The sequence below is a fragment of the Cryptomeria japonica genome, chromosome 2, assembly GCF_030272615.1.
Source record: "Cryptomeria japonica chromosome 2, Sugi_1.0, whole genome shotgun sequence".
Lineage (NCBI taxonomy): Eukaryota > Viridiplantae > Streptophyta > Pinopsida > Cupressales > Cupressaceae > Cryptomeria > Cryptomeria japonica.
This window is the reverse complement of record NC_081406.1, coordinates 314589268-314602136: the sequence shown is the minus strand read 5'-3', so window position 1 is coordinate 314602136 and position 12869 is coordinate 314589268. Positions and strand designations below refer to the sequence as shown.

Here is a 12869-nt window from a genome sequence, read left to right as displayed (position 1 = left end):
ACCACCCTTTTAAATCTATGCACATAATCCCTTTACTTTTCAGAATCGAAAATAACAGTGAAATAATGTGTATGCTGTTAAATGGTGTCTTTATGTTTATAATGTCGAAATCATTACAGTGAATGCAAAAAAAAATGATTATTGTTCATAATTGTTCGAAACCCCTTAAACTTAGGGAAATGAAGATTTTTTGTGACATTTTCATTGTTTGCTCTACCTTCAATTTGTTCTGATTAATTAAAAAAGCAAGTTTTCAGGACCTGAAACCTTTAACATAAGATATTAAGATAAGACACCAAAAAGATCAGAGCTTAAGAGCCACATACAAAAATTATTAGGCATACACTCACTGTAAATAATATTATTAGGCATACACTATATTAATTCCAATAAATTTCATATGAGAAATACAACAACATCATTCAATCATTAGTCATTTGACAAATGAATCTACATCTTAATACAATATCTGCATTTGTTTTTTCATCATTTATCTCAGTGGCATTGAGGGTTTCATTTCAATGATCTGTCTTTGTATATATATTTATACAAGCACACGGTAACATTTTTATTTTGTTGAAAGATGTTCAATGATGGAATTGTTCACTATCTAATAGAATATCAACAATATCCAGTTTTCAATCACATCATAGTTACATAATGCTTTTAGTTTGTCTCCTTGTTATATAGAGTTACAAGTTTTGTGCCTATATGGTTATTGTCCATATCTATGTACACACACACACACACACACACACACACACACACACACACACACACACTGTATGTGTGTGTGTGTGTGTGTGTGTGTGTGTGTGTACACATGTATATGTATATATATTCATGTATATGTATATATATATATATATATATATGTATATATATATATATATATATGTATATATATATATATATATATATATATATATATATATATATATATATATATATATATATATATATACATGAAGAAACACACACAATAGCATAATATGTTCTATAATGATGGTTGTTTCGAGTTCTGTGGCTATATGGTTATTGTCTATATAAATCTATATGTATATGGACAATAACCATATAGCCACAGAACTTGTTGTAATCAACAACAGTTTCCTTATTCAAGGGCGCTCATTCAGATTGGTACGCACTGAATAACTAAATTCCTTCTACAGTCAATGTTAAATGTTATAAATCTTTCAATTTAAATTATACTATTTTTCAGTAAACCAACATTTCTTTCAATATAGTCATTGTAAATAATATTAACAACCATATTGGATGTCCAATGATGGTTTATGCTCCTTCGTAGTTGCATTATGCTTTGTATATTGACGATTTCTTTGTATGCGGTTTACAGTTTCATTTCAATGCTCTCTTACAGTTTAATGTGCCTATATGGTTATTATCCACACACACACACGTGTGTGTGTGTGTGTGTAGAAGAAAATTTGAACAATTTGAAGCAATGGAGGAATGCATATTCAATATGACATGAACGACTATTTCCCCAAAAAATTCAAATTTGAAAATAGCTAGCTACCACAATTGAATGCATTGTACATTCAAATTATATTATAAGACAAAATTTTCCATATCACTTTCATTACAATCTAATTCATTGCATATTTCTGAGTTCTGCAAATTCCCTTTGCACATTCCTTATGTAACTATTTGTTTGCAATATGTATGTATGTTATACATATGCATATGCATATGTGTGTATATGTGCATATGTGCAATTCTATGTACATGTGCATATGTATGTAGGTGGATATGTATATGTATGTACTTATGCATTTGAATATGTATGTATGAATGTGTAAGGATTGTATGCATGTTGTCAAATGTTAAAGACGGTCAAAAAGTTGTTCTGCATTCAATAATGTATGGATGATTTGTTGTTACAACGTTACACTACCCTTGATTATTACTATTTTTTGCAGGCGTGCTAGAGCATCGAGGGAAGAACCATACTTTTGGAAGATCATCATATCAATGTAAATGTGTTTATTAACACACTTCAATTCTCTGGAGATTACGCCTTTAATGCTTACATTTTAAATTAATTTGTGTAGATATCTTAGGTAGTTATGCATTTCTTATTTAATGCGTTTCTTAACACACTTTAGTTTGTTTTGCATTTTGTTGTGATTGTTATGGCAGACAATGATCTAGGAGTCACTATGTCGAAGACAACAAGCCTTCCTCTCAGGTAAAGTCAATATGACTTTACTTTGGCAATGATCTAGTAGACAATGCAATTTGTGATTTGTTTACGTTTCAATTTGTGAATTGTTTATGTTTAAATTTCTAAATTTTTTATGTTTCAATTTGTTTAAATTCCTCAGTTAGTTCATATGTTTCAATCTTTTCTTTGTGGGACTTTACTTTCGCAATGATCTAGTAGATAATGCAATTTTTGATTTGTTTATGTTTCAATTTGTGAATTGTTTATATTTCAATTTCTGATTTGTTTATGTTTCAATTTGTTTAAATTCCCCACTTAGTTCATATTAATGCAAGAAACACACTTAGTTCATATTGATCAAAAGGAAGTGCCCTATTTGAGAAAAAAATCAGACAAATAATTGTTTTCTAGTGCCTTAAAAGATATTTTGTTAGATACTACCAACAAGGAAAACTTGGCAGCTAACAAGATATCTTGTAAGGCACTAGAAAATGGTTCTTTCTCTGGTGCCTTTTTACAAATAGGAAACTTCCTTTTTCATTTCAATGCAATGACCTATTAGACATATTAGACACTACAATTTATATATGATGACTGCAATTTGAATACTTATAAGTGTTCAAATTTCTCACTGTCAAAAGAGGACATATCAATGGCATCTGAATAATTAGATGCCATTGATATGGCCTTTTTGATAGTGAGAAATTTGAACACTTATGTGGTCTGTTTTGATAGTGAGAAATATATGAGATCAGTTCAATTGATATATGAGAAATATCACATCACAAAAAACAAACATATGAGATTTACAACAACACCATCAATTCATTGGAATATCCATCTGAGATATCTGAAAACAACGGAGTTATGAAATATTACAAAATATGGCAGTATGTCATTCTATAATCACATCACAGTTATATTGAAACTCAAAATCTGCTCTTCGGAGGGCTCACAAAATATAATTGATCACAGACTCGATCAATTCTCCATATGGGTATTAAATGGAGGAGGTGTCACAAATCCAACCCCAACAAACTGTGGCCTACTAGGGTCTGGCCCAACAACAATGTTTTCTTGGCTGGGAGGGGTTTGTAAGCAACTTGCTATTTGAGCAAGGAATGCCTGGTTTACACCTAAAGTAAGTTGCATGGTGTCTGAGGATCCAAGTGCAGTCCCAACTTGCATAGTATTAATAGCTGCAAAGGCTGGGGACAAGAGGTTCATCATTTCCATGAGAATTGGGTGTCGGATGGGTAGAGGTTCTATGACTGTGGCCACATCTTTCGTCCTCTTTACATGCTTGGCTGCCTTTTCATCTTTCATCCTTGCCTTCTCAAGCTTTACTTCTGCATCTTTCTTTTCCTTTTCTTGTCTTCGAATGAACTTGTCTTGGGATTCCTGCAATTTTTTGGCCTGTTTTTCCATCCTCATAGCCTCCTTTTCTATCGCTTCTGCTTCACGTTGTGCCTTCCTTTGTCTCATCTATTCTTTCTTTCATTCTGCCAATTCCTCATCTTTTTTCCTTTCAGCCTCTTTATCTTTTTCCCTTTGAATGTACTCATCAGATGTCAAGATATGTGACTAGCTACCAAGATGTAGCACCCCTTTCCTACCTCCACGTGAAGATTGATTCATTCTCTGCACTGAAAGTCTTAAGAATCTGGTGATTTGACTTGGCACTTACTGCCCATCCTCTTGTGTACATGGCACAAACTCAGGTTAGTCTTCACTTATGTGAACTTCGTCTTCACAATCAACACCATCTTGTTTCTCCTAGTTGACTGCATTGGTGAAGTAATGTATCACATATGCTAGATCAATTTCTGGCAGACTTGACATGGAAAGGGTTACATCATCATAGTTGGCTGCTTCTTGGGTCCAGTCTGGTATGTCAGCTTGTGTTGGCAAAGACATGCCTATTGATGTACTTTCAAAATCCTCATTTGGCTGGCTGGTTTGTGGGGGCAAACCTGTTTCGGTAGTTTGCAGTGTCAAACTTGTACCCTCAACCCTTGCTTGTGTTCCGCTATGACGTTCTACAAAATCTTGAATGTCTTCCTCATTATAACCAGCCAATCGCAAGCAATCTTTTGCTGCCATATACTCTGGTTCTTCATCCCTTGAAGTGGCATCATGTTCTATTCCAAAAATTGGTTGTATATAAACTGCAACCTCAAATGCCTCACTTGATCTCATATCATTATGCAATGCGTATCGGTTAAGTGGTCAAATCCCTATCCTACGGAAGCCACTGATTATATTAGTCGGTGTCAATGCTTGGGAAAAAACCTTGCTCGCAAGAGTTGCTAACTCTTCCCTTCCAATTTCAATTTGTGGTTATTTAAAATAATTCTTGAAAGGTGAGAATACAAAGATATCAAGTGGCTGCAGTTTGTGGCTTGTATGAGCTGGAAGGGTTACCAAACCTATACCTATCCGCCTTGCTTCTTCAATTGTCTTGAAGGCTACATGGTTGCCATGACCGTCGAAGATCAGTAGGGCCCTACGTGAGGGTGAAACTCCATCAGGGACTGAACGTGCAAAATGTTCCAACCAATTTAAGAACAACTCCTTTGTCATCCATGCATGTTCTTGGACTGCCATGCATGCTCCTGGCTCGCAGTTTGCAATTTAGTTTCAGATATGCCTCTTAGATTTGAACAAATAAAATCCAGGAGTGCTAAAACCACATGCACTAACACATGCCAAAATAATAATCCACTCTCTACTCTTGGAAATTAGGTGCAGTACACACCTCTGACCCAATTTGTCTATCACTCTCATTCCACAATTCCTCTTAGCTTGCACACCAGTCTCACCACAATTCCAAATCTGACTACTGCCATAGTGATTGAGGTTGTACATTACCTCCAAGTTGTCATAGAAAGGGGCAACAATAGAAGGTCGAAGCATAATAGCCCAATCAGAGTCCACTCCTTCTGTTGTTCTCATTGTCAGATCAGGGTGCCTTCATCTAAAACTTGCCCACCATGACCTCCCTGGCATCCCATTTTTGAATGGATTAGGCATATTCTCGGTAATTTGGGCAACAATTGATTGAAGTTGATTGATTTGGAGACCATGATCAATTTCAGCCATGTCTTTGCACCATTGGACAACTTCATCCTCCTCCTTTGCTGATAAAATGGTGCGTGGATCCCTCACAGTCGTGGTTGTCGTTCCCATCAACCATGCCCTCAAAGAGGCAATGGGGATACTATACTTGATTGAAGTGCCTCTAAGAGACATGTGCTTGTCTTCTATGCACAATATTGCTTCTTTCATGTCAGATATGCTCTATTTTGGTTTGGGAACCTTTGAGGCCACCTGTACTTGTGGTGTTTCTGAAATAGGATTACAATCTGTAGTAGAATGGTCATGTACAACAGTAGTTTCCACATCAGTGGCATTGCTAGGTGAATGGTCATCTACAATAGGAGTCACTGGGTCTTCATTTTGGACAAAACTATCTTCATCAGGGAAGTGTACCCCACGAGTGACTCTAACTGTTCGACATCTAACACACTTGTTTCCCTTTCTACCTCGTGTCATTATGTTCAGTGAACCTGCAATGATAAGGTACCAACGATAAAATGCAACTGTGTGTGCCTATATAAATATATATACAAAGACAGATCATTGAAATGAAACCCTCAATGCCATTGAGATAAATGATGAAAACCAAATCAATTTCTGTAGGTACCAATGAGTAGAAATCCATCATTGAACATCTTTGAACAAAATCAAATGGTACTGTGTCTCTATTTCTATATGCATGATAATATAGACAATAACCATATAGCCAGAGAACTTGAAACAACCATGCAGGAGTTCAGTATGTAACCGTGATGTGATTGAAAATTGGATATTGCTGATATTCTATTAGATAGTGAACAATTACATCATTGAACATGTTTCAACAAAATAAAATGGTGTTGTCACACACACACAAAGGTACAGAACTTGAAACACTATATAACAAGGAGAGAAACTAGAAGCACGAGATGCATGAGTGGAAGATGTAACTATGATGTGATTAAAAAGTGGATATTGTTGATATAGTATTAAGATGCAGATTCATTTCTCAAATGAGTAAATGATTGAATGATGTTGTTGTCTTTCTCATATGAAATTTATTGGAAGTAATATATTGTATGTCTGATAATATTATTTACATTGAATATATTAACAAATTGAAGACAGAGCAAACGATGAAAATGCCACAAAAAATCTTCATTTCCCTAAGTTTTTAGGGCAAAAAAGACAGCGGGAGTTCGAGCAACGTGGGCCCATAACATGTCTGCGGGAAGGCTGTTATGGGTGTTCAACATATTTTTTGACCACCCATTTTAAACTTTATAATATATATAGCCAGTATATAGTCACTGTAAGTAATAGTATCCGACATACACATTATTGTAATGATAAATAATGAAGGGGTTTCGAATAATTATGAACAATAATCAATTTTTTTTGCATTCTCTATAATGATTTTGACATTATAAACAGAGAGACATCATTTAACAACACACCCATAAAATGAAATGATAAATAATGAAGGGGTTTCAAAGAAAACAAAGAAATATTCAATTGTTTTGCCATTCTTTGTGAGGATTTCAGCATTATTAAACTATAAGAGAGCATTGAAATGAAATTGTAAACCGCATACAAAGAAATCATCAATAGACAAAGCATGATGCAACTACGAAGGAGGTAAACCATCATTGGACATCCAATATGGCTGTTAATATTATTTATAGTGACTACATTGAAAGAAATGCGGGTTTATTGAAAACAGTATAATTTCAATTGAAAGATTTAGAGCATTTAACGTTGATTGCAAAGGGAATTTAGTTATTCTATGTGTACCAACTGGAATGTGCGCCCTTGAATAAGAAATGTGTAGAGGGTATTTGCAGAGCTCAGGAATATGCAATGAATTGGATTGTAGTGAAAGTGACGAAAAATTCTGTCTTATAATATAATTTGAATGTGCAATGCATTCGATTGTGGTAGCTAGCTATTTTCAAATTTGTATTTTTGTGGGAAACAGACGGTCATGTCATATTAAATATGTAGTCCTCCATTGCTTCGAATTGTTCAATTTTTTTCTAAGGTTTGAATGAAACTTGGTTTTTTTGATTTGATTTTATGCAAATTCTTGGATATTGGGGAGTCTTACACCACACCAGTTGTTGCAAATGCAGGTACCAAATGCAGATCCATTTAATGCATGAAGCTCTGAAGTGACATTTGGAAGAATGTACACTTGAGTGTCTAAGAAGTCTAAAATTGATCCACTTGCATAAAGTGCCAAATGTAAACATTAAGTTTTAAAAAAAATAAAAATGTTTATTATTTGTGCAAGTTGTTTTGTATTAAAATAGAAAATGTACCAGTGGTTGTTTTTTTTTTTTACTTTTTTGTTTTCAACTACAAATTCATTTGTGAACATGTATTGATGTTAAAATAAATATTTATTACTGACAATTTTTTTTTTTAATGTTTTGAGGGGTGAACATGATATTAAGATGACGGTCAGTGAAACTATGTTATCTATTGATACTCTTCCCATATTACCATTAACAAAAAACTGGCTATGATATGAATGGACAATTACTATAATAACTATTGGATATTAGACTAATACCCCCTCCCCCTCTAATCTTCAAAAGGGAAGAATAGATTTTGCTGGTGAGTGAACACTTAAGCCATATCAACTGCCTTAACCAGATGTTCGAACTCACTCGTAACTAGGATTAGACAAGAGTTAGGGTTTAGAGGTGCAAGGTGGGGTTTTACACAATAACCTGTTTAGATCAAAATTTAGATTTCACCTTATTTGGATATCTTGGTTGTGGGAGCGGAGCAGCGAGACCGGGCTTGTTTGGAGGCTGCTCAGCAACAACAATGGCTGTAGGGTAAGAAAATCTTTGTGCATTTTTCCTTTTTCGAGCTTTCATCGAATCATACTCGTATGGGAAGGTAACTGTGTTGTTATCTGGCGGATTATGCAGTAAGAACAAGCGTATATCCAAAGGAAAGAAGGGAGGCAAGAAGAAGGCGTAAGTTCAATTTCTGTCCTCTAAAGTTTATTGGTTGTTCTCTGTAAGCTGAATTTGCGTTTTATGAAACAATTGCATTGCGTACTGTGAGGGCCTGCTTGCTAAATAATGTTTCTGATCAAGTTAAATTAATTAACAACGTGAGATAGTGAAAAGGCAAACTATCCGTAACTATCAATGACATTGAGTTATCCTGGATCTAGGTTAAACCTTTCTGTAACTATATATGAGATTTCTTAAATGTAGATTGTACCCTTTTGTGGACTTTCGATTTTTGGCGTTTGTTTGAGCATTCAAATATTTAGAGGCTTTTGTCTAGGATTTTCGAGTTTTTTGGATAAATCTGTGGAACAATTTTTGCATCAATGTTTAACACGCCCTTTGTTAATCATCAAGACACGCCCTTTGTTAATCATCAAGATGATTCTAGGCAAAATATGTGAGATTCATCGTTATATCTGTTTGTCCAAGGCAGAAACTTGCCCCCACATACAACATTAAACCTGTTAGCTTGGTTTTATTCTCCAACAGGCTGGAAGAATACTAGGCACTAGGGTAATTATAACTATTATTTTGATTTTTCGAGGATGTGAAAGGGCTGGCATGGACAATTGCATTGAAGTGACTTTCTTGACTTCTCGTGCGCTAATGGCTTTGTTTATTGCCTTATTGCGTGTTTCTCATTTATTTAACATTTTCTTGAAGGTTTTCTGATTGATGAAATAGACTTTGATGCTCTATAGAATGGAGCGGATTTTGATGTCTTTTATTTTGTATTCTGCAGTGTTGATCCCTTCACAAAGAAAGATTGGTATGACGTGAAGGCTCCCTCTACCTTTAACACAAGGTCTGTTGGCAAAACCCTTGTCACACGAACACAGGGCACTAAGGTACGACAACACATTATGATGTGATTTTGCAAACTTATATGGGTGCGTAAGATAAACTATCAGGGATGGTTTGAATTGAATATAATGTATCACGAACTGTAAATTCCTAGATTTTTCTGTCCTATGAACATGTTTTGAACTTTTAAATAAAAGTCTACGTGGTAACGAACTGGTATATTTACTAGCCGGACTATCAACAAGTCGTTAGAAAGTAAGTTTTTGTTAAGAAGTCTTGGACAATTCCAGTGTCAGAAGTGCTGTCTAAAATAAATAGATAAACTATCGGGGATGGTTTGAATTGAATATAATGTATTACGAACTGTAATAGAATTATCTGCCCTTTGAAAATGTTTTGAACTTTTAAACAAAAGTCAATATTTGGTAACGAACTGGTACATTTACTAGCTGGACTATCAACAAGTCATTAGAAAGTAAGTTTTTGTTAAGGAGTCTTGGATAATTCCAGTGTCAGAAGTGTTGTCTAAAATAAATAGAATATCAGGCTTATATTGTGTATGCCAATGGAGGCAGTGGAAGAGTTTCACAAAATACAACATGCGGCACATTCAAGATGCAAGCAATTCCATTATAATAAAGAAACAGCATTGGGCCTCTAGGAAAAAATGGACTATGGACCTTTCTGATGCCCGATTCAACAAGATGAATGTTGATTATTAATGGCATGCATATCATATTAAGATCCAACTTATTAGCTAGAAGAAAATTTAGGAATCAAATAAGGAAAATTGGCGACAATGTAACTCAAGAAATTTAACATTTAATATTGAATTAATTGGAAACTGATTTTACCAGAGGAAGCTGGCAGCAAAGGGGTAGTAAAATTCAGAATATTGAAGTCTACTTTGTAGTGATTTGGTCTTTCCATATCTCCAGAAGTCCTTTGAGCATTGATCTTAATTTTGAATTCAATCATTTGCCTCTAGAAACTTTTCAAACTGTTCTCAGATACAGGGCTCCAGGCTGATGAAATAGCAACATAGCAATTTACATATCAAAGTTATTGCAGCTGATCTTTAGATTTATTTATTTTAGGTTGCTATTTAATTGGCTAACCAAGTGGTCTCTTGGTGCTGCATTGCAGAAAATTTTGAGTGGGTGCTTCTAAGATGATCCTGAGACTCATTTGTAGTTAAAGTGCTTCTCTATATACAAATTTAATGAAAACTTGAATTTTTTCAAACAATAATTTTGATTGGTGGTTAATATACATATTTAGTTAATGATATCAGCTTTCCACAATCCATAATGTTTGTTGTTGCTGTTTCTGGCTTTGATTGTATGTGTTTTTTATATTAACATTATGAATGGGAGAGGTTGGGCTTGGAACAATGGGCAAGGATGTGACAATAAAAAAGTTTTAAAAAGGAAAAAGACATCAAAGAAACAGGATGAAGCAATAAGTTATAAAAATTTATAATTTTATATAACATAATTTCTTAAATCATTTTTGTTATAATTTCCTTTTAAACAGTTTGTAATATTAAGATCTTTGAAAATTTTAATTGTTAATCTTTCTAAGTTTTTAAATGTTTTTTTATACTAATTATAAGATATTATCTTTATTAGATATCATACTATTTCATTTATTTAAAAAAAAAATTAATTAATTGGATGTCTGGTAGGGGACGTTTCCAAGACTTCACACCTCCTCTGCTGGGGATGTTGCCAGGTCGCTTTCTATATGGCGCATGTCAATACATATCGATTGGAACCTTTAACTTCGTGAAAGCTATTTTTCTTTCATGGGGCACTCGAGATGTTATATTGCAGATTTTGCCTTGAAGATTTCAATTTACCTCAATTTGTATATCAGCTATGTTGCCTTGAAGATTTCAATTCACCTCAATTTGCACATTTTAACTGTTCTGCTATTGCATAGGACCACCTGAAGAAGAATTCTCGGTCCCCTGTATTGGATTGCTACCTAAATTCTCCACCTTAATATGCTTATTGTAGAATCAAACTTATATTGAGGTGTTAAGTCTATTGCTAGCCGATGCGCATTTCAAGAGTCTTAAGCTGTGCGAAGCTTTTAACTTGATCAATTTATCATGTACATGATAATAGTCCTAATACTGCTGGTCAATCCATGTGCTGTGGTGTAAGTAGTCTTGTCAGGTGTTAGAGAAATTTACCTTTGCTTTATCGTTTATTTTTGTTTCAACATCAAATGTTTGTTTTTATTAGGATATTTTCATCCAACAATGGTGGCTTCTTGTGTAGATTGCTTCTGAAGGCCTGAAGCATCGTGTGTTTGAGATTTCTCTGGCCGATCTTCAGAATGATGAGGATCAGTCATACAGAAAGATCAAGCTTCGTGCAGAGGATGTTCAGGGTAGGAATGTTCTCACCAACTTTTGGGTAAGTCACCGGTTTTTATCTATATTCAAATGTACAGATGAGTTGAGATTGAAAAAAAGGGTTGCAGTCTGATGAGTTTTCTTTATCCTATCTAGGGAATGGATTTCACCACTGATAAGCTTCGGTCCTTAGTCCGCAAATGGCAGACTTTGATTGAGGCACATGTTGATGTTAAGACTACTGATGGCTATTCTTTGCGAATGTTCTGCATTGGATTCACGAAAAGGAGGCCCAATCAGATTAAGCGTACATGCTATGCGCAAACAAGTCAGATTAGACAGGTTACATTGCAAAGATCAATTACGCTGAAACTCTATTTTATCGTTGATTTTTGACACTAGTTTTCAATTTATATGCAAGTTATTTGTTTACCTTTGTACCAGATTCGTAGGAAGATGAGAGAAATAATGGTACGCGAAGCCACATCCTGTGATCTAAAAGAGCTTGTGCAAAAGTTTATACCTGAGGTGATTGGGAAGGAAATTGAGAAGGCTACTTCGTCCATTTATCCTCTGCAAAATGTATTCATCAGAAAAGTCAAAATCTTGAAAGCTCCAAAATTTGACCTTGGAAAGCTTATGGAGGTGATTATTTTTTCCTGCTATCTTTCATTTATGTTATTTGAGCTTTATTAATTTATTTTAATCCTCTTTTATGAAATTTCCGTAGGTACATGGAGATTATTCTGAGGAGGTTGGTGTCAAGGTTGACAGGCCTGAAGAGGAAACACCTGCTGAACCAACAGAGCTAATTGGTGCATAGCTCTAGGCTTACGATAATCAAATTGAATTATTGTAGGAACTGTATATCCTAGCAGGAGGGTTGGTGCCATTAATATTTTGTCTGATGAGTATTAATCTGTTAATTTTTTCTTGTCAGTAATAAAACTGTACAAGAAACGGAAGGGATTCTATTGATAGCCAATTAATTGTTACTGTAAGCCTCAACTGGCTTTTCGAGTAGCTTCAGAAGGGAGATTTTGAATGATTTGCAAGATGGGGACACTTTTTTTGCTTGGCCTACTATGGTAGTAGGCCTGAAATATTGATTTTGATGCCGAGTGTCAGGGATATGAATTGTATTCAATTATAAGATAATAAACTGAATTTTGTTCAATTATTTGTCTTACACATATTAACCCTTAAAGATTTAAATTGTAATTTTTAACATGTATTGTTGTTTTGGATATCGTTTGTTGCCATCGTCAGAGCTTTGTAAGTATTGTCTGGTTGGGGCGAAATGTGTAAAGCCTAATTTGGACTCTTCTATTTTTGAGGACTTGTAAATTATGGGTTTCTTGAAGTGAGATTGATTAATTAAGTCTACTCTAGGCTTTGTTTC

General features: G+C 34.5%; 1 protein-coding gene across 1 annotated transcript; it reads left to right on the top strand.

The window, feature by feature from the left end:
- The first annotated feature begins 7849 nt into the window (after positions 1 to 7849).
- On the top strand, positions 7850 to 12644 carry LOC131070230 (small ribosomal subunit protein eS1). Its single transcript, XM_058005735.1, has 7 exons — positions 7850 to 8112; positions 8209 to 8256; positions 9041 to 9146; positions 11391 to 11528; positions 11624 to 11809; positions 11912 to 12112; positions 12198 to 12644. Exons 1-7 carry the CDS (start codon positions 8102 to 8104, stop codon positions 12288 to 12290), a joined length of 783 nt encoding a protein of 260 aa, XP_057861718.1. The 5' UTR covers positions 7850 to 8101; the 3' UTR covers positions 12291 to 12644.
- The last annotated feature ends 225 nt before the right edge of the window (positions 12645 to 12869 follow it).